This window comes from Primulina eburnea, chromosome 12 (genome assembly GCF_022965805.1).
Source record: "Primulina eburnea isolate SZY01 chromosome 12, ASM2296580v1, whole genome shotgun sequence".
NCBI classification, from domain to species: Eukaryota; Viridiplantae; Streptophyta; class Magnoliopsida; order Lamiales; family Gesneriaceae; genus Primulina; species Primulina eburnea.
In genome coordinates, this window is record NC_133112.1 from 36,579,610 (window position 1) to 36,603,004 (window position 23,395).

General features: G+C 38.1%; 1 protein-coding gene across 1 annotated transcript; it reads left to right on the plus strand.

The window, feature by feature from the left end:
* The first annotated feature begins 10,592 nt into the window (after window positions 1–10,592).
* Window positions 10,593–19,977, plus strand: LOC140806868 (uncharacterized). Its single transcript, XM_073163389.1, has 6 exons — window positions 10,593–11,090; window positions 11,571–11,741; window positions 12,024–12,180; window positions 16,923–17,041; window positions 17,311–17,382; window positions 19,462–19,977. Exons 1-6 carry the CDS (start codon window positions 10,593–10,595, stop codon window positions 19,975–19,977), a joined length of 1,533 nt encoding a protein of 510 aa, XP_073019490.1.
* The last annotated feature ends 3,418 nt before the right edge of the window (window positions 19,978–23,395 follow it).

A 23,395-nucleotide genomic window follows, 5' to 3' on the forward strand; every position in this document is an offset into this window, starting at 1 on the left:
TCGTACATTTCTTTTAATTTCCGAGCGAAGTCCTCGCATGAAATGTTCGCCCTTACTGGTGTCATCTTGTGCAATATATGGTACATATTGGACTCCGGCCTCAAATTGTTGTATGTATTCCGTCATGGACATGGTCCCTTGCTTCAGATTAAGGAAGTCGCTGGCTTTCTTAGCTCGTACGTCTTTACTGAAATACTTGTTGTAAAACACGGTTTTGAAAGTTTCCCATGTCAATGGTCCAACCGGTAATGCAACCCTTGCACTCTCCCACCAACTTCTTGCATGTTTTGTTAATAAAAAGACGGCACAAGTCACTTTGTCAACATCTTCCATATGAAGGTAGGAGAAGATGGACTCCAATGACTTAATCCACTCTTCTGCTATTGCTGGATCAGTGCTTCCCATGAACTCTGGAGGATTTAGACGTCGAAAACGATCATACACGTCGGTTTGAACAGGCCCATGTCGGTGTACTATGGCTTGTGCTTGTGCCTGTTCTTGAGTAGTCCGTTGCATTTCCAGTAGCTGCTGTATTTGTTCACCATGGACCTTTGCTTGTTGTTGGAGTAATTGGGCGAAGTCATCTACAGGTCGTGGCGCACTACCATCACCTTCGACTGCTGGGGCCTTGCCCTTAGATGACTCTCCCTTATGTACTTTACGTTTCGGCGGCATCTTTGCTTATCTTAACCTACATGTAGGATACATAGACACATAACTTAGAATAAACTATGAGATACAAAGATACTTACTTGCCAAGTTCTCCATGTGGATGAAGTGCAGTGTCTTCCCTGTCGAAGAACCGTGGGCTCTGATACCATATAAAATGTCACACCCTTACTCTATACTTAGCATGATTACCATAATAAAAATAGGATTTGAATGATATAACTATATTATGAAACAACTCAAACAAGATGCATCACTTTGACGGTTTATAAAATTTTTGTCATGATGTCCCTACATTTTGTTTAAACCAAACCTCAAGCAATAATAACAAAATGTAATATACTAACCCTCAAGCAACATAAACAATATATACTTATGATCATATCCTTGCACATAAACATATTCTGTATCATTATGCCACAGACATACATCTTGTCAAACTTGTTTCAAACCCTGATGTTACACTCATTATAATACATATGCGGAAGCTATACAATAAGAAGTCCCGGTTCTTGTCGAGGTGAGGCACGTCCCAAACATCCATTGGCGAACCGGCATCCTATGTCTCTTCACTACCTGATCCTGTAATACATGAGCTACGTGAGTTTATAAAACTCAATAAGTTGGCACTTATACGTATCAATATTGTGAGACTGCACAGTGTGACAGTATCGATTGTATCAGATCGTGAACCCAGATTTTTTGCTTCTAAATTCTGGGGTAGTTTCCAAGAAGCGATGGGTACGCACTTGGCTATGAGTACTGCTTATCATCCTCAAACTGATGGCCAAACTGAGCGTACAATTCAAACGTTAGAAGATATGTTACGTGCTATTGTGATGGATTTCAGAATGGGATGGCAAGATGCCTTACCATTGGTAGAATTTTCTTATAATAATAGCTTTCAAACAAGTATTGGTATGACACCGTTTGAAGCCTTGTATTGGAGATGATGTAGATCACCGTTATTTTGTGATGAAATTGGTGAAAGACAATTGACTGGACCTGAAATGATACAGAAAATGAATGATAAGGTTCAGTTAATTCGACAACGGATGAAAGCTGCTCAGGATCGTCAAACGAGTTATGCGAACAAACGAAGACGACCCTTATAATTCCAGAAAGGTGATAAAGTGTTTTTGAAAATATCTCCCTTTAGAGGAACTGTTCGATTTGGCATGCGAGAGAAATTATCACCTCGATATGTTGGTCCATACGAGATCCTTGATCGAGTTGGGGATCTTGCTTATCGGTTGGCATTGCCACCAGCTCTATCTGCCATTCATGATGTGTTTCATGTTTCTATGTTGAGAAAGTATGAACCAGATCCATCACATGTACTTGCATCTGATGAGGTTGAACTTGATCCTTCTCTTTCCTATGTTGAACAACCTGTTTGCATTATGGATCGGAAGGAGAAAGTATTGCGTAATAAATCGATTACGCTAGTTCAAGTGCAATGGACACGACATGGTGTGGAGGAGTCAACGTGGGAATTGGAAAGCAAGATGCGAGAATCATATCCGCTCTTGTTTGATTCTATTCCACATGTTCCATTGTATTCAATGTATAGTGATCCATTTACTGATTTTAGTTTTGATGTGTACTATAACTGGTGACATATTATATGTTTGCCAATGTTATGTATATAGAGATGTTTGATATTTCGAGGACGAAATCTTTTAAGTCGAGGAGAAATGTGAGACCCCGAAAATAAAATAGCTTTGATGGCATTTTGGTAAATAAGTTGAAAAATATTCAATTTATTTTGATGGCATTCTTATAAATAAGTTGAAAAATAATGAATTAATTCTAAGGACAAAATGGTAATTATGTTATAATTTTAACATGATTGTCTGAGTATTGGCCCAAATGATTTGAGATTTTGATATGACGTAGAAAACTCAGAGATATAGAAGTTTCTTGTTTTGAGTTTTGAAAAATTTGATCGTTTGACTGGTCCAAAGAGATATACCGATATTAAAATATTAAATATTATATATTATATTATAACTTACGTTGAAATCAAACGAAAGATTAGAAAATTAAAGAAGAGAAGAGAAGAAATAGAAATAGGTTTTCGATTTTTTTTCGATCGTGCGACTTATCGGTTTATCCAATCGACGATTCGACTTCTGTTCTGGGATCGTTGACACGAGGTCTTCGATTTGAGGAATAAATTTTATATTTTTGGTGATATTTTAAATTCGTCGATTTTTGGAATAAATCCGATAAATTGTTAAATCATACAGAAACTGAAGATTGTTGAATATTGTATGATTTTAACGAAGAAGAGATGATGATGTTGTTTTGAATTATTATCAATTTATTATAATTAGGGAATTTTAATCGTTGGATTGAGATTGAAGATTTATTTGTCAGTTATTATTAATTCTGATAAATATATTCGGTAGAATAACCGACAAGAAATTAAGTTTTGAAATCGGAATTGAATTATGCTATTATTTGAATTTGATATGAATATTTGAAGTTTCAAAATATATTTGAAACTTATATTGTTGATATTGAATGATGTTATTGATTGAAATAAATGTGTTATTTATGTAGATAGAATTTTATACTGATATCTTCAAGCTACATCGATTGGAACGAAGAATTGAGGTATGTTGCGACCGTGTAACATACGACATGTATCTGTATTATATAATATATGTTTGATTGATTGGATTGAGATTACATGTCTATATGCCTTATTTATTGAGTTGATGTGGTATACATGACATGTACATTGAGTTATGATCCTTGGATACCCTGATATGATTGGATTTGATTCTGGGGTTTGTGAACATGAATGTTATGTTTGGCATTATGTGGCCCTTAAAACATAAACATTAGTGGCCCCGATGATTGATTGAAATTTTGGATTTGATGGAGCTTTGTCGACGCTATCATACGAGTATCCCTGATTGAGGCCGGTGTGCCAGCTCGAGCATTGATTTGATAGCGATTCGATTGATTCTGACATGTGCTCAGTGGATGGGCATTTGACCTGATACCTCCACGACATACATGCATTGCATATCATATATCATTGTTTAGATATCTGTGGTATATATTGTGGTTACTTCAGACTGAGCTTTGCTCACCCCAGAGGGGGCTGTTGTTGTCTTTGTATGTTGACAATGACATGTACTCCAGGATATCAGGAGATCAGAAAGGGTACTTTTGGTGGGATTCATATATGAGTTGAGGTTTAGTGGTCTATCCCAATATATATGTATATGTCTTTATATACCGGGGCATGTCCCGAGGAGTATAAGTTTGTTTTTATGTAGTTGTTTTGGATTACGTGCGGGCTTGTTTTATATTGTGATTGATATAGACGAGACTATATTATATACTATTTTCAGTATTATAATTACAGGTGACACGTTTTGGGCTCATTGTAAAGAAAATTTAAACTCATTTTCTGTTGTAATTAATTAACTCTAATCAGATTGTATTGTAATAACGATTAGGAGTTAAGGGGCCCCACACATATGACGTCACATGTTGTATGATTACGTGGCGAGGTTTAGGGCCCACATTTGGTGGTATCAGAGCATATGTTAGATGTCTGGGATGGTTAGGAGTTGAGTTTGTGATGATGGAGTTGGATGGAGATATTATTTGCGTGTCTATGCATTTGAGTTGGTCTTGATGATTTCTTGATATGATTGATTGTTCTTTAGTTACGTATGCTTTCGTGCGAAAAGTGTGATGATTATTACTGGATTGTAATTGTTAAATGTTATGATGAAAAATTTGATTTCCAGTGATGGCAACTAGAGAACAGGTACATCCACGTGAGGAAACAAACGAGGTTGACAGTGGGTTTGGTCAGATGAATCCATTGCCACCTCCTCCTATGGGATAGGCACTTGCAGATCAGCCTTTATTGCCTGGTGAGTTGACTTTGGCACAGTTTAGCAGTTATCTTCGGCCGAGATTTGATAGTTCTGAGACTGGTGAGCGAGCAAAGGAGTGGATTGAGAGGATAGAGCAGATATTTGTGACTGCTCTGTGTGCTAGGTCTGCTTGGTTACAATTGGCTACATTTCAGCTTTCGAGGAATGTACTATTGTGGTGGCAGACGACTGAGGCCGGATAGAGAGCTCAGGGCCGTACTGTTGATTGGGATGTGTTTAGGTCTCGTTTTCTTGATAAATATTTTTCTATAGCAGCCAGACAAAAGAAAGAGAAAGAATTCGAGGATTTGAGACAAGGCAGTATGTCTGTTGCTGAGTATGAGACTCGATATTCTGCATTGTTGAAATATGTGTCACATGTTGCTACGAATGTTCATGCTAAGATGAGGCATTTCTTGAGAGGGTTGAAGTTAGAGTTATTTGATCGTGTGCAATCAAATAACCCGGTATCTTTTGAGGATGCAGTGACGAGGGCTGAGATGGCTGAGTTGGTCATGCAGGAGTATGGGACCCAGGGACGATTATCAGAGCTGACTATGGACTCATTGCGACCACAGAGACAGTCTTTTAAATATCAGAAGGGTTCATCTTCTTCTTCATCATCATCTGGGAAGCGTCGATTTGATTCACGACGTGTTGAGAGTCGTGGGGGAAGTTCTCAATCTGTTCAGGGGCAGAGAGGGGAGTCCAGAGCAGTGAGATGTTTTCGTTATGAGGGACCTCATATGATCAGACAGTGTACACAGACCGCGATCACCTGTTTTGAGTGTGGCGGTGTTGGCCATATAGCTAGACAGTGTCCTAGTCGTGAGGGACAGCGAGAGCCCAGAGGTGATAGAGGTAGATCCTCAGAGAGAGGAGGACGACAGCCTCAACAGTTTACACCACGACCTTCTGGAGGACAGCCATGTATGCAGAGAACTGGTCCGCCTCAGGCACAGGTTTATGCTTTGACACGAGAGCATGCAGAGGAGGCACGAGAGGAGATGATAGCGGGTAAGTGTTATTTGTATTCTTATCATGCTTATATTCTTGTTGATACAGGTGCCTCGCAAACATTTATATCGAAGAGGTTTGTGGTTGAGCATCATATACGCTCGTCTCCATTGTCTGTGTCTCTTTCTGTTTCGACACCCTCTGGAGTTGATATATCAGTTGTATCTATGATATCAGATGGTATTATTTCTTATGAGGGCTATGAGCTGATATCTGATATGATTATTCTAGAGATGACTGATTTTGATTGTATTGTGAGAATTAATGTGCTGAGGAGATATTGTGCGATTGTTGATTGTTATCAGCGGGTAGTATATTTGTATACAGATGAGAAGGAGCGTTGAAATTTTTATGGAAAGGTTCTCGTCCCCGTCTTCCGTTGGTATCTGCTATCCGGATGTCTCGGTTATTGGAGCATGGTCATGAGAGTTATCTTATTTATGTTGTAGATGTGACATAAAAGAAGAAGGAGGTGGGAATAGAGGAGATACCTGTAGTTGCTGAGTTTGCTGATGTATTTCCTGATGAGATTCCAGGCTTCCCACCAGTCCGTGAGGTGGAGTTTGGGATTGAGTTGATACCAGGTACTTCTCCTATTTCTCGTACTCCTTACAGAATGTCACCAGCAGAGTTGAGAGAGTTGAAAGCCCAGTTGCAGGACTTGCTGGACAAGGGATACATTCGCCCTAGTGTATCGTCTTGGGGTGCACCAGTCTTATTTGTGAGAAAGAAATATGGAACGATGTGGCTTTGTATTGACTATTGACAGCTGAATAAGGTAACGATTAAGAATAAATATCCCCTCCCTCGTATTGATGATTTGTTTGATCAGTTACAGGAAATCTCAGTATATTCCAAGATTGATTTGAGGTCAGGATATCATCAGATACGAGTTAGAGAGGAGGATATCCAGAAGACAACATTCAGGACCAGATATGGGCATTATGAGTTTTTAGTTATGCCGTTTGGGTTGACGAATGCTCCAGCTGTGTTAATGAGTTTGATGAATAGAGTGTTTCAGCCTTATCTTGATCGGTTTGTTATTGTGTTTATTGATGATATATTGATATATTCCAGGAGTGAGGCTGAACATGTTGGGCATTTGCGTTCCGTGTTACAGGTGTTGCGAGATAGACAGTTGTATGTTAAACTCAGTAAGTGTAGGTTTTGGTTGGATCGAGTGGTCTTCTTGGGTCATGTTATATCGAGAGATGGGATTTCTGTTGATCCAACGAAGGTCGAAGCCGTGTTACAGTGGTCTGCACCTATATCTGTACCAGAGATCCGTAGTTTCTTGGGCTTAGCAACTGATCATAAACGTCGCGTTGTGGCCTAGGTGGCTGCTCTAGATGCTGCTTCTGCATCTGCTGTAACTGCACTTGTAATTGCTGCATCTGCTGTAACTGCTGCTGCTGTAATTGTTGCTCGAAGAGACGAGCCATACCCTCTAATGCACGAGTAGCAGGATCCCCTGGAGGAGGTGGTGGTGGTGCATTTCCTAGACTATTCCCTCGAAGATTAACGCTGTTCTCGGCTTGGTTTTCATTAGCGGGTGCACGTCTAGGAGGCATTATATCTGAACGTTTTTTTTCCAAATTCTAACGTAAACAACATGCATTTAAATCTAAGTTCTCTAATCATGTGACATATCCTAACTTAATTAGCAATTTAAGTATAGAAAGCAAAAATACTCGAAAAGCTAGTAAACATGTAGCATAAACATAATATTCATAACGTCGTGCAGGTAACATCATACTGAATCACATAAAGCATGTAAAACTTACAACTTTGAGGTTTGATGACTGATCTTCCCGGCGCTGATGGTGGCACAACCCTTTACAGGAACTTTTGCTCTGATACAAACTGAAACGTCTGCCCTTTTTATTGCTTTAAAAGTACTAGAATTTTTTTTTATACTAAATTTTCGGCCCCTTTTTAAAAATTTCATGAAAATATTTTATCAAAATATTTTACCCCTTATAATAAAACATCAACCAACTAGCATTTAAAAATCAAGCGAAGTAGTCATAAAATGTAATCGTCTATTGTTTTACCAAATCTAAAAAGCAATAATTTGAAAAGTATAGCTCATACTAAACCTCTCAAAAATCTCTCAAAAGCATAAATAAATAGTCTTAAAATCTTTAATTGAAATCATGAATAATAAAACGTAATGCAAAAAAATAGTAGCGCTGGTCCTCGGGTTGTGTGCACCTTCAGTCCAGTCAGGTCAACCATCAAGATCTCCATCAAACTCTCCTGCATCCATCACACCTAGTGAGTCTAAAGACTCAACACACCATAATCTTTATAACAAATAATACGTATAAAACTCGCATGCAACAGTGAAAATACTTTTACATAAAAATAACGTTTCATGACATGAAAACATAAACCTTAACCTTTTCCTTTTTCCTTAACATGATATAAAACATTTTAACATGATCATAAACATTTTCTTTTTCCTTTGTTGAATTCAGATCGTTAATTGTGACTTTCCTCAACATGACATGAACATGAAAAATCGATGGATCCATCTACATGAAACCGCAGTACTGGGCGGCGGGAGACACCAGCAACACTCTCACCGGTCAACTGGGCCCTGGCCTATCCTTTTTCGAATAGAAATACGATCGTCGTGGTTCCATCTGGGGCCTTATCCCATAAATGGGCTCCCTCTGGGGTCTTTTTCCCTCACGATATTTCATTCTTACCGTTACCACAAAACTGTTACCACATATTCGTAATGATGGAAACACGATCATTGAGCTCCCACTGAGACCATAACCCTCACGATATCCCCAACATTAACGAATTAGTCACAATTACTTCACTTCCTTCAACGTTTAACATTCTCATCACTTTAATAAATCATGCTTAACATTACGTTTTTCTTTTTGAAACCAAGCATGCAACATGTATTTTAAAATATCTTCCTTAAATCATAAAAATCCCTTAGACATTTAAAAATCATTATTTAATCATGAATATTTCATAAACATTTAAAAATAATCATAATATCATAAAAACAGCATTTCGGGCACTGCCATGATCTTTACTAATTTCTCAGTGTAAAAAGACCGTTTTACCCCTGGACTCGACATTTTTGTTTTCGACTTTTTTCTTGATTTCATGACTCTAACATGTCCTAAATAATTATTTAAGCTTACATGAATTTTTCCATAATTTTATTCAGCTTAAATATTAGACTTTTGTATTTATCTTTAATTAATTATTTTGACGGTGTTTTAATCCCAAAAAAATCCCAAACTTTAATATAAAATTCCTAAACTCATAATTTAGTCTTTTTATATTATTTTAGCCCTTATGGATCATGACTCGACCCCCGTGAGCCGTTTTCCAATTTTCATTAGTTTAAAACCCTAGTTTGGCACCTAAACTTCGACCACGAGCGAACTTCCAATTTTCACTAGTTACCCCCGAACCATGTCGATCCAAAACTTGACCAACATCCTAAATTAACCTACTGGACCCTTAGACCCCCAAGAACCCAGCCCAAACAACAAAAACGAGCCAACGAGCCCAGCCCTTGCACCACCCCCCGTGCACCCTCCTAGGACCCTAGTGCATCGCCTTGACCCGGCCCTTGAACCCCATACTGAGCCCCAGACTCCTGGAAGCAGCGCAAACCTTGCACCAAACTGTGCAGGGTTCTCGGGTGGAGTCCTAGCATGGCTAGGACTCTTTCCCTAGCCCCAACTCGAGTCCTAGCTTGACTAGGACCCTCTCCCTGACCCATGACAGCCCCTGGTCGAGCCCTAGCCCTAGCCCAAGCCAAGACCAAACCAATCCCTTGAACCCTGAAACCGATCGTCCCCAACCCTTGACAGCAGGATCACGGTTGTTACTTGTTCTTGTTTTTTTTGTTTTTTCTTTGTTTCAGCCGAGGGTTGGGTGGTGTGTGGGACTCTAAAACATGTATAAACTTTACTTTATTTTACCCTAATCATGGCAGCCCCTTAACCGAACAACATACAAGTTTTTGGATTTAAAAATCGAGTTTCCTCATGTACACATGCAACATACCGAAATTTTCTGAAATAATTCTATTCTATGAACTTCATGCATACAATAATTCAAACAATACTATGATATGATGGATGAGAAAAAGAGATGTATGGCGTGCCTTTGCGTTAAATACGCTCGAATAAACGTTGACGACGAAGAACGGAGGGACACCTTGGCTAGCTTTCTACTTGAACCTTTCGAATTTCCCCTTCAAAGTGATATGATGAGTGTCGTGTGTATAGGGTGGGGTGGGGAGTGTTTTCAGATTTTAAAAAGTGGTGGGTGGCGTGAATTGTGATGCTAGGGGTAGGTTTTTATCATATTATTTACATAAGATATGCTAATTAGTTTACTAACTAGGCCTTAGGCCTATTATGCCATTAAATTAGCCCCATTAGTCTAATTAGGACATAAATAAAATATTAACAAAGTTTTTGTTTAATTAAATATGTGAATTTAATAGCCGGGTTGCCAAAAAGTTCGCATTTTAGTTGAAAAACTAACACCGATAAAATTTACGTCCCGGCGTATAAAATCACCTCAAAAAGCCCTTATTTTCAAAAATACCAAAAAGCATAATTCATATTCTAAATAATTAAAAATAATTATTTAATAAAAACATTTTACATTTTTCAGCCCTCGGTCCCCGTTCCTCGATCGTCACTTGAATATTCTTTGAAATACAATTTATGCATGATGACAATAAAAATATCATTTAACATATAAACATGTATGTCACCTAATCAATTAGCAATTAAAATCAATTAATTACTCATTTTCTATTATTTTCTAGATTCGCATGCAGTTGGATTACGTCGTCTTAATTTTGGACCTTACAATGTGCATGACATGTTGGCAGCCATTATCTTTGCCTTGAAGATATGGCGACACTATTTATATGGTACCTCGTTTACTATTTATACGTATCATAAGAGTTTGAGATTTTTGTTTATACAGACATAGTTGAATATGAGACAGAGTCGGTGGTTAGATTTGTTGAAGGATTATGACTGTGAAATTGAATATCATCCTGGTCGAGCTAATCTTACAGCTGATGCATTGAGTCGTAAAGTTAGTTGTACTGCAGAGGATGTGAGTCGTTTATCAGCTATGATGATGCCTTGTTGTTCCTTGGGATATGATTTTGATATCTCGACGAATCCTATCCAGGTATCTACCTTATTACCTGAACCTGATATATATGGTTATATTCGTGATGCACAGATGACAGATGAGAGAGTTCAACGATGGAAGGAGTTAGTTTCTCAGAAACAAGATACTCGTTTTAGAGTGGCTGATGATGGTAGTTTGAGGATGAATGATAGATGGGTAGTTCCTGATACTTCTGAGTTGCTCCAGGGCCTGTTGCGGCGTGCACATTGTAGTCGATATTCTATCCACCGTGGTGGCAAGAAGATGTATAAGGATCTACGCTCTCAGTTTTGGTGGAAAGGAATGAAACGTGATGTGATTTATTTTGTACGTTGATGTCTCAATTGTCAACAGATCAAAGCCGAGAGAAGAAGGCCAGGAGGTGAATTGAGGAGTTTAGAAGTACCGACTTGGAAATGGGAGCACATATCGATGGATTTTGTGACTCATTTGCCAAGAAGCACTGGAACTATTGATGCTATTTGGGTGATTGTTGATCGATTGACGAAAGTTGCACATTTTATACCATATAGCATTAGTAGTACATACTTGACGATGGCACAGTTATATATATGAGATATTGTATGGTTGCATGAGATTTCAGTGTCTATTATTTCTGATAGAGATCCTCGGTTTACTTCTCATTTTTTAGAAGGATTGCAGACTGCGATGGGGACAGAGTTGAGATTGAGTACAACTTATCATCCTCAGACAGATGGTCAGACTGAGCGTACTATTCAGACGCTGGAGGATATGTTGCGTGCTTATGTTATGGATTTTAAATCTGTTTGACAGTCATCTTTCACCCTGGTGGAGTTTACGTATAACAATAGTTATCATAGTATTATTCAGATGGCTCCATTTGAGGCATTGTATGGGAGACGTTGTAGTTCTCCGTTATACTGGGATGATGTTGATCGAGCTGCAGTTACAGGTCCTGATATGATTCATGAGAAGGAACAGAAAGTAAAGTTGATACAGCAGCGATTGAAAGCAGCTCAAGATAGACAGGCCGCCTATGCAAATAAAAGAAGAAAACCATTATAGTTTCAGCAGGGCGATCGAGTATTTTTGAAAGTTTATCCTTTTCATGGCACAATGCGATTTGGTATGAAATGAAAGTTGGCACCGAGATATGTTGGCCCGTATGAGATATTACAGCGGATAGGCACTTTGGCTTATCGATTGGATCTACCTCCATCTTTATCTGGTATTCATGATGTGTTACATGTGTCGATGTTGTGAAAGTATGAGCCTGACCCTTTACATGTGTTGGATATTTCTGAGTTTCAGTTAGATCCTGATGTGTCTTATGTTGAGAGACCAGTTTGTATTTTGGATCGATCTGAACGGAAGCTTCGTAGTAAGCTTATACCGATGGTGAAGGTTTTGTGGGAGCATAGAGGTGTCGAAGAGGCCACTTGGAAGACAGAGCGACATATGAGGGAGCTCTACCCCTACTTATTCTGATGGTATGACGTATCTTTATTTATGCATGTTATTACTGTTGTTGATTAATTTCGAGGTCGAAATTCATTTAAGGGGGGTAGAAATGTAATGCCTGAAGTAAATATTACAAGTTGTTGATTTAGTAATGTGAGATTACTAAATAATTAATGATTTTTAAAAAATGAAATATGACATATTTTGGTCATATGAAGTCCAAATGATTTGAAATTTGGATATGATGTAGAAAACTCAAAGATATATGAGTTTCATGTTTTGAGTTTTGATAAATTTGATCGTTTGACTGATCCAAAGGGATATACCGGTGTTAAAATGTAAATATTATATATTATATTATTTCATTAATATAATATAATATTAAAAAAATTGAAAATTTGAGGCGGTGGAATTGATTACATTAAAGAAAACGAAAGGCAACAGAGAGCGAGGCAGAGTGGAGAAGGAAAATAATATACAGTTTTAAATTTTCTTTTCGATCTTGCGACTTATCGGTTTATCCAATCGACGAACCGACTTCAGTTCTGGAATCGTTGACACGAGGTCTTCGATTTGAGGTATAAATTTTATATTTTTAGTGATGAAATTTGTCGTTTTCTGGAATAAATCCGATAAATTGTTAAATCATACAGAAATTGAAGATTGTTGAATAGTATATTATTTTAACGAAGTAGAGAAGATTATAGTGGTGTTATTTTGAATTAATCCCAAATTATTATAATTAGGGATTTTAATCGTTAAATTGAAATTGATGAGTTGTTTGTGAGTTGTTATTAATTCTGATTATATATTCGGAGTCTACGAAGTATAGGCTACACGTTGATATAAAGTTTTCGTAATTTGATGGATGTTGTAAAATAGCCTATTATTTGAAGTTATTAATTAGGGTGTATTTGATGGTAGTATTGTGAATTAAATATACCAGAATATTAAATTGTTGAACGATAAGAATTTATAATCGAGTTTTATATTTTGTTGAATTAATTGTTGTTGGGCTATTTGATGTTATATATTGAGGCTGTTATGATTGTGTTGATACGGTGACAATTGATAAGTGCAATTTATTGTACTTTTATTACTTGTTTTTAACTTGGAATTTTGTGATTCTTGAGCAGGTTTTATGAGATTTGTTGTTATTTTTGTTATTGTAGTTTGGAAGCTTAGAATGAGAATTTGGAGTAGTATAGTGATTAATTAAAAAGTGAAAAGAAAAAATTTTGTCGAAGCAAGACCGCACCCGCGGTCTTGTTAGCACCACACCCGCGGTCCCTTGACTTGGAAGTTGAAGAATTCTGCCAAAGCAGCACCGCACCCGCGGTGTTACCTGTACCGCACCCGCGATCATGCACAGACCAAGTCCGGAAATTCTGAAACTTTGGTGTGCTGCGCATGGGAGTTGCTGACTTTGGTGTTTTGCGTATAAGACTTGTCTAGGACTATAAACAAACCTCTATTATTCATCATCTAGGTCATTGGGGAGCAAAGGAAAGGATTGGAGGCTACAAAGAAAGATTGAAGATCAAGTTCATCAAGTTCTTGAGAATTCTCTTGCACACTTTTGGAAAGGAATTTCATTGCACTCCAAGCTCTTGTTCTAAGTTCTTCTTTCTTTATTTTTATTTTTATTTACTATGTATTGTTTAAGATTCATGTTTTGTTGTGTTATTTTTATTATGAACTAATTTTTATTTCTAGAGGAATGATGGAACAAAACTAGAAACCATGTGTTGGGATTTATGATTTATGCTATATAAGTTTTCCTTATTGTTCATTTGTGTTTTTCCAATCTTAATGCTTTCATTTTATTGGCCATATCTTGAATGATTCTTATGTTTATAATTTATCACTTGGAAAAAGAAATTTATAAACAAGAAAGGAAAAAAATACATCGATGGTATTTATATAGTTCGGGAGGACATATATTGCTATTGAAGTCATTAAAAGAAGTTAGTGCTATTGTGTTATTTAATTATAGATTGTTGATGGGGACGTTACAATCTTTTGTTAGATAATTAGTATCTACTTAGCACTCGGGAGAGGGAGTAGATAATTATGAAATTCTTGGCTAATGAATAAGAAGGACATTTATAATATAGCTACACAAAATAACACATGGTGGATAGTTGCGTGAAATCAGACCTCTAGATCTTTTATTCCATAGTTATTTATTATAAAAAGTTTGGTGCTATAATATAATTAAATTTAGTTATTGGTGAAAACAAATCTGTTAATTGATTATTCTAAATAAAGTCGAGACTATTTCAATTGCAAGCATTAATATAAATTTAGAAATACATTCCTCGTGGGATCGACACTTGTACTCAAAAATACATTTTATTACAAACTTGACGTTGTGCACTTGCAAGCAATTAAGAAAACACGCAATAAGTTTTTGGCGTCGTTGCCGGGGAGTGTTTATTCTAAATTTATATTAGTATTGTTACCAATTAGTCTCTATTTTAATTTAGAGCTGTTTTTATTGTAATCCATTAAACATTGATTTGTGTCTTATCTTTGTTTGACAATGCATGTGAAGATCGCAAAATCTTGACTTGCTTATTTTTTATCCTGAAATCGAAAGAACCGCAAGAAGATTAAGAAAGGCAAGAAGAGATAATGAAAATACACCCCCTGCAATACCCATCAGAGATCATTTTAGACCGGTATTGAATGCTCATTATTCGGGCATAGCATGAGGAACTATTAATGCAAACAACTTTGAGCTCAAGCCCGCATTGATAAACATGGTTCAACAGAATTAGTTTGGGGGAGCCGCTACTGCAGATCCTCATCTACATCTCAGAACATTCCTTGAAATCACTGACACGGTAAAAATAAATGGTGTTTCTGAGGATATAATTCGATTGCGCTTGTTTCCTTTTTCTCTTAGGGACCAAGCAAGAGGATGGCTCCAATCGCTTCCTTTGGGGAGTATCACTACATGACAGGAGTTAGCAACCAAGTTCCTTGCTAAATATTTTCCACCTGCGAAGTCGGCACAGTTGAAGATAGAGATAAGTACTTTTAGGCAGACTAACTTTGAGCAATTATATGAGGCATGGGAACGTTATAAGGAGTTGTTGAAGAGGTGTCCAAACCATGGTTTTGAAGATTGGGTACAGATTGAATTGTTTTATAATGGTTTGAATGGACAAACAAGAGGCACTGTGGATGCAGCAGCTGGTGGCACGATATTTGCAAAATCACCTGATCAAGCATATGATTTGCTTGAACAGATGACCATTAACAGTTATCAGTGGCCGTCTGAGAGATCAGGAGTAAAGAAGCAAGCTGGAATTTATGCCATAGATCCTATTACATCACTCACCGCTCAAGTTTCAGCTTTAACAACTCAAATTGCAGCAATGAATAAGGCTAGTACATCAAAGGTTGAAAATGCATCGGTTGTTACTGAAGAACCACATATTCCTGATGAGGCTCATTATATCAACAATAGGAATTTTGGTGGCTACGGAGGATATCGAGGTAACCCTCCCCCTAACACTTATCATCCTGGTTTGAGAAATCATGAAAAATTTTCATATGCTAATAATAAGAATGTGTTGAATCCTCCACTGGGGCTCAATACATCAAAGGGGGAAGGAAAACCTTCACTTGAGGATCTAGTTGGGACATTTGTTATTGAATCTAATAAAAAGATGGCTAGGACTGAATCTCGTCTTGATGGCATGGAAACGCACATGGGAAATATGGGTGCCACAATGAAATCATTGGAGACACAGATTGGTCAATTAGCTAATGCATTGAGAGATCAAAATAAAGGTCAATTCCCAAGTAATACTGAAGTGAATCCAAAGGAGCAATGCAAAGCTGTAACGTTGAGAAGTGGAAGAGAACTTGAGGTTAAAAATTCCAAAGAGAAGGATGAAAATGAGATGACAGTTGAAGAAGTTGAAACTGAGGGATCTAAAACTGAAGTTGAAGTTGAACAACCTCCGGTATTTAAGCCAATTCTTCCATATCCACAGAGGTTCAAAAAGAAAAAATTGGATGATCAATTTGCAAAATTTTTGGAGATTTTCAAGAAAATTTACGTCAACATTCCATTTGCTGATGCTTTAGAGCAAATGCCAAACTATGCAAAGTTCATCAAAGATGTGATGTCAAAGAAGATGAAGTTGCATGAGTTCGAGACAGTTAAGTTGACCGAAGAGTGTAGCGCCATACTCCAAAGGAAACTACCACAAAAACTCAAAGATCCAGGGAGTTTTACTATTCCTTGTGTTATTGGTGGTTCTAGAATAAATAAAGTTTTATGTGATTTATGTGCCAGTATTAATTTAATGCCTTTTTCTATTTACAGGACTTTGGAGCTTGGCGAGGTGAAGCCTAGCACTATTACCCTGCAGCTGGCGGACAGATCACTTACATATCCACGAGGGATAGTGGAGGATGTTCTGGTAAAGGTAGACAAATTTATATTTCCTGCTGATTTTGTCATTCTAGATATGGAAGAAGATCAGGAGACTCCGCTTATCTTTGGAAGGCCGTTCTTGGCCACCGGAAAAGCTTTGATTGATGTGCACAAGGGCGAGCTTACATTGAGAGTTGGTGGAGAAGAAGTCATGTTCAACATCTACAACACAATCAAAGAACCAAATGAGGTAAGTATTTGTAATAGTATTGATGTAATTGATTCATGTGTATCTCATGTTGGTGCAGGTAGGATGACGAAATATTCCTTAGAGAGATGTTTGTTGGAATCGGTATCTGCACTGGATGAAAGTGATTGGGATGTTCAAGAAGAGTTACTTGCTCTCAATACATTGCCTAAGAAAAGAGTGATGTGTATCATGTAGAATTACTTGAAGATGCAAGTAAAGAGGTACCAAAGGCAACTCCTGAATTGAAGGAACTGCCAAGCCACCTTTGTTATGTATTTTTAGGTGAAAATTCGACATATCCGGTAATCATCTATTCATTTCTTACTTGTACTGAAAAAGAAAAATTGTTGAGAGTGTTGAGGGAATTTAAATCTGCTTTGGGATGGACAATTTCTGATATAAAGGGGATTAGCTCTACTATTTGTATGCATAAAATCTTGATGCAGGAGTCATATTCACCCTATGTTGACCATCAGAGAAGGCTTAATCCAGCAATGAAAGAAGTTGTGAGGGCTGAGGTATTAAAATTGTTAAATGCTGGTGTTATTTATGCTATATCTGATAGCTCGTGAGTTTCACCAGTACAAGTAGTGCCTAAGAAGGGGGGAATAACTGTAGTGAGAAATGATAATAATGAATTGATTTCAACTCGTCCAGTGACTGGTTGGCGAGTGTGCATAGACTACAGGAAATTGAATGATGCGACTAGGAAAGATCACTTCTCTCTTCCCTTTATTGACCAGATGCTTGATAGAGTAGATGGTTATCATTATTATTGCTTTCTAGATGGTTATTCAGGTTACAATCAGATTGTCATAGCACCGGAGGATCAGGAGAAGACTACCTTCACTTGCCCTTACGGTACATTTGCTTTCAGGAGAATGCCATTTGGACTGTGCAATGCACCTGCTACGTTTCAGAGGTGTATGATGGTCATATTTTCTGACATGGTCGAGTAAATTATGGAAGTTTTTATGGATGATATCTCTGTGTTTGGTTCATCTTTTGATCACTGTTTGCAAAATATAATGCTTGTTTTGCAGATATGTCAGGCGAAGAATTTAGTTTTGAATTGGGAAAAATGTCACTTCATGGTTCCAGAAGGTATTGTGCTTGGGCATAAAATTTCGGCTAAAGGAATAGAAGTTGACAGAGCTAAAGTTGTGGCAATTGAAAACCTACCACCGCCAAAGAATGTGAAAGGGATCAGAAGTTTCTTGGGACATGCCGGGTTCTATCGTCGTTATATCAAAGATTTCTCTAAAATTACTAGACCTTTATGTAATTTGTTAGAGAAAGATTTGACATTTATTTTTGACGATGATTGTTTGCAGGCATTTAACAGGATCAAGAAAGCACTGATTTCTGCTCCCATTATGATAGTGCCTGATTGGAATGAGCCTTTTGAGCTCATGTGCGATGCTAGCGATTATGCTGTGGGAGCAGCATTGGGACAGAGGCGAGACAAGATGTTCAAGGCTATCTATTATGCAAGTCGTACACTTAATCCAGCCCAACAGAACTATACAACTACTGAGAAAGATATGATAGCAGTGGTGTTTGCATTTGACAAATTCAGAACATATCTCATTGGCACTAAGGCAACTGTTTTCACAGACCATGCAGCTCTTCTTTACTTGTTTGCCAAAAAGGATGCAAAGCATAGGTTGATACGATGGATACTCCTACTTCAAGAATTTGATTTTGAAGTAAAAGACAAGAAAGGTTGTGAAAACCAGGTGGCAGATCACTTGTCACGACTAGAGCTGGAAGAAAGAACGGAAGGTGGAGTTATCAATGAGTTGTTCCCAGACGAACAACTGTTTGAAGTAAATTCTAAACTCCCTTGGTTTGCTGATATAGCTAATTTTTTGTCTTGTGGTACTTTTCCTCCAGATTTGAACCACAATCAGAAAAAGAAGTTCTTCCATGATATCAAATTTTTCTTTTGGGATGATCCTTGTGTGTATAAGAGATGTGCTGACCAAGTGATTAGGAGATGTGTTGATGGCGAAGATGCAAATACAATTCTGGAACAATGTCATTCATCACCTTATGGTGGACATTTTGGAGCAACACGAACAGCAGCTAAGGTATTGCAATCAGGTTTTTTCTGGCCTACTTTGTTTAAGGATAGCTATACCTTAGTGAAATCATGTGATAGGTGCCAAAGGTTAGGAAACATCTCTAGGCGTCACGAATTGCCACTGACAAATATTTTGGAAGTGGAACTTTTTGATGTCTGGGGCATAGATTTCATGGGACCTTTTCCCCCTTCTTTTGGTCAATCTTATATATTATTAGCTGTAGATTATGTTTCGAAATGGGTGGAAGCAATCGCCACCAGTACTAACGATGCTCGTGTTGTAGTTAAGTTTGTGCACAAGAACATTTTCACCAGGTTTGGAACACCGAGAGCCATCATAAGTGACGAAGGTACGCACTTTTGCAATAAAATTTTCAACTCACTGATGGCTAAATACAATGTGAAGCACAGAGTGGCATTAGCATATCGTCCTCAGTCGAACGGACAAGCTGAAATATCCAATCGGGAAATCAAACAAATATTAGAAAAGACTGTCAATACAAACCAAAAGGATTGGGCTATAAAGTTGGATGATGCACTGTGGGCTTATAGGACCGCATTCAAGTCTCCCTATATGTTGGTTTTTGGTAAAGCCTGTCACTTGCCGCTGGAATTGGAGCATCGAGCATTTAGGGCAATTAAGAAGTTGAACTTTGACTTTAAAGCATCTGGCGATGGCAGAAAAATACAGTTAAATGAAATGGAGGAGTTCTGCAATGATGCATACGAAAATGCCAAGATTTATAAAGAACAGACCAAAAAGTGGCACGATAAACTCATTGTACGAAAGGAGCTCAAACCAGGACAACAAGTACTATTGTTCAACTCCCGTTTGAATTTGTTCCCTGGTAAGTTGAAATCGCGTTGGTCAGGTCCATTTTTGGTGGAGACAGTGTACCCTCATGGGGCGATTGAGCTAAAATGCAGTGATGGGAGAACTTTCAAGGTGAACGGGCAGCGAGTTAAGCCATATTATGGAACTGAAGTAAGGCACCTTGACAACATTCCTTTGGGTGGATCAACTTGATATAGACTGATGGTAGTCGGGCTGAAGACGTTAAACCAAGCGCTGATTGGGAGGCAACCCAAATTTTTGTTTCTCTTTTGCATTTTTATTTCGGTTTTGATTTTATTTTTGTATCATGATTATTTTTGGTTGTGTATTTTTAATATAGTGTGTGCTTATATCTTCCCAAATTTAATGAATCCCAATTGTTTTCTTTTCAGGACTGAAAATTTGAGAAGAAAATAATTTTGACGAAACAGGAGTGCACCCGCGGTCTCATGTGCACCGCACCCGCGCTTGTGGTGCATTAAAAATACAAGAAAATTCGAAGCAGGAGCGCACCCGCAGCCTCATTGACACCGCACCCGCGCTACGTGTGCCGAAGCAATACCGCACCTGCGGTGTTACCTATACCGCACCCGCGGTCGCTTAATATCGAACAATGCAAGGAATGCCGTAGTCACACCGCACCCGCGGTCGCGCGTTTTAAAAACAGAATCGGGCAGAAACTTTCACAATCGAAGAACATCTCTCAAACTTCCTCCTCCATTTCAAAATCCTCATTCCAACAAACACTTTTCACACTCAATTTTTGTAATTCCTTCAACAAATTTATCACTCCCAACCAAAATATCTTAACCCATTCCATCAAATATCACTTTTCTTCCCACAAAATTCAACATAAAAACTAGGGTTTCAAAGGGGCTCGAAAATTTCTTCAAGATTTGAGTGGAGCTTTGATTTTGTTCTTCAAGAAACATTTCAACACACTCAAGGTGAGCAAATCCATTTCATATTTGTTGAAAATTCGAAAATATTGGTGCTAGTGGCTATGGAAGGAAATTATTGGTGTTGTGGATATTGTTGATTGATTGTTGGTTATATTGTTGAGGTTTGAATATTGTGAGTATTACGTTTGGGGGAGTGCAAGAATCATTGAATTGTGAGAATTGGATTGAAGAAAGGTTGGTGTTTGAAAGGTGTTTGACACAATGCCTCCAAGAAGAAAACAATCTAAGGGTGCATCATCTTCTTCATCTGTAAATTACGATGCGAGTAGGTTCTGGGACGAGAAGGCGGAGGAGCATTATGGAAAGATTTTGAATAGGAGCATTATAAAAGAAAGGGGATTTGATCTTAGTGCCCCTCATACTGAAATTGGAGAAATGCTTAGGACTCGGCAGTGGGAGGAGTTTGGCAGGCAGCCACAGGATGCTGTCATTTCGTTGGTGAGAGAGTTTATGCTAACCTCAAGGTTAGGTATGATTAATTTACGGTGTTTGTGCGAGAAAAAACGGTTGCCTTAGATGCACATACGATCAAATCTTTATATGGTATCCCTCATGTAATGCACGATAAATATGAAGAATACAGGAATGAGCATGTTGATTACAACGATATTCTTCAAACAATTTGCAAACAGGGAGCAGAGTGGAGAATGAGGGACGATGTGCATGTCAGCCTGGCGAAATCTGATCTGAAAAATGTTGCCAAAGATTGGTATTCTTTTATTTCTGCTAGGATTAAGCCTACCGAGCATACCACCACAGTCATCAAGGAAAGAGCCATCCTTACTTTTTGCATTATGACAGGGAAGACAATTGATTTAGGTCAATTGCTTCAGCATTCGATACTTGAATATGCAAGAGGTAACTCTCCTAGTGGACTCCTCCACCCTTCTCTTATCACTGCATTATGCCACAATGCGGGAGTGAATTGGGCTACGAATGAAGAAGCTCTGAAGCCAAAAAATCCCATTATGGTAGTTCAGCCATTTGCGGGAATCAGAGGTGATCAAGCGGTGGCACGTCGAGCTGCAAGGGAATTTAACAGAAGAGCTGCCGAGAGACGTGCACAGGCTCAAGCTCAAGAACCACAACCGCAACAGAGGAATAGGAGAAATAGGTTGACCCAATTGGAAGAAGATATGCGAAATCAGCAACAAGAAATGCGCCAACAACGTCAAGACATGGATGCGTTTCGGTTTAGGACCGATAGATTTATGGATTACATGATGGATTTTACATCGGTCTTGTGATCGAGCAAAACTTGCACTGTGAATTCCCCAATAAAATGTGATTTTGTATGCTCAAAACGTAATCGCAAGTGCACGATGTCAAGTAATAATATAGTGTATGTGAATACGAGTATCGTTCCACTGAGGACTGTATTTAACAATTATTATATTAGTTATTAAAACTTTAGCGACGAAAGGTGATTGATTGTGTTATAACTACTAAAATGCAAGAAAATTAAATAAACAAGTTCAAAGATTAAATGATAAAATATGACCGCTAAATCAATTGAGTAAATTTCAAATGATGAAAGAATTTGTTGGGAATTATGGTTCACCTACCCCTTATTAATTAATTAATTCGTCGATTGTGTTCTACGCTTCCGACAGGATTTCCTATTTAATTGAACACACTCTCTCGAGCTATGTCAAACTAATTCACTCAATGAAGTAATTAAATGTCTTTAATTATTTATCAAGAATGAATCGCATTTCGATTAATGAAACCCCCTAGTTTTCGACCCTAAGGACTATGACTATCGGCACGTATCCAATTTCATATATCTATGCAAATTGTAGATCCGCGAATTACACCACTCGATCCTATCACTAGTTATTCTCTCGAACTCACTCGTGATATAAAATAGTCGTTAAAGTTAGCTACGCTCAACGACACAATGAAAATCGTAGAATAATCAAGAATAAATCACAAACCGACATATAAATTAATCAACTAAAAGTTTCGGGGTAGGATCCCCTTTAATCCCAACAAATAATGAAAGTTAGCTACTAGAATTCATAATTAAAATACGCAAAACAATGTTTAAACAAAGGAAATTAAACTAGAAATACTAGGCGTGACGAAATCTGCGAAGAACGATGCCCGGAAACCGTTGAATCTTCAATCCAAGTGCAAAAGCTCTCCCAAAATCCTTTTCTCTCTGAAAAATATGTCTGAATGACTCCAAAATCGGCCAAGAGCAGCTTTCCATATCATTCTCCTCTCAAAATAAGGTAAGGAATCGCGCACCACATCTTGCCAAAAATAGATGGCGCTCGGGCGGTAGAAAACTACCGCTCGAGCGCCACACTCTCTGTAATTAACCTCGTAACATGCAGCATTCGCGCTCGGGCGGTAGAAAACTACCGCTCGAGCGCCGACTCTTCTGTATTTTTACTTTTGGTGATCACTGCTCGCGCTCGGGCGGTAGAAAACTACCGCCCGAGCGCCAAACTCCCTGTAAATTTCCTCGGATTCTCACCTCCCGCGCTCGGGCGGTAAAAACCTACCGCTCGAGCGTCGACCTTGCTGCACTTCAGTTTCTTGAGTTGGCACTTTGGTTCCAATTTTTGGTTTTCCGGCTCCTTTTCCTGCAAATTCATCATGCCCAAGTGAGATGTAATCGAAAGCAATTAATTACTAAA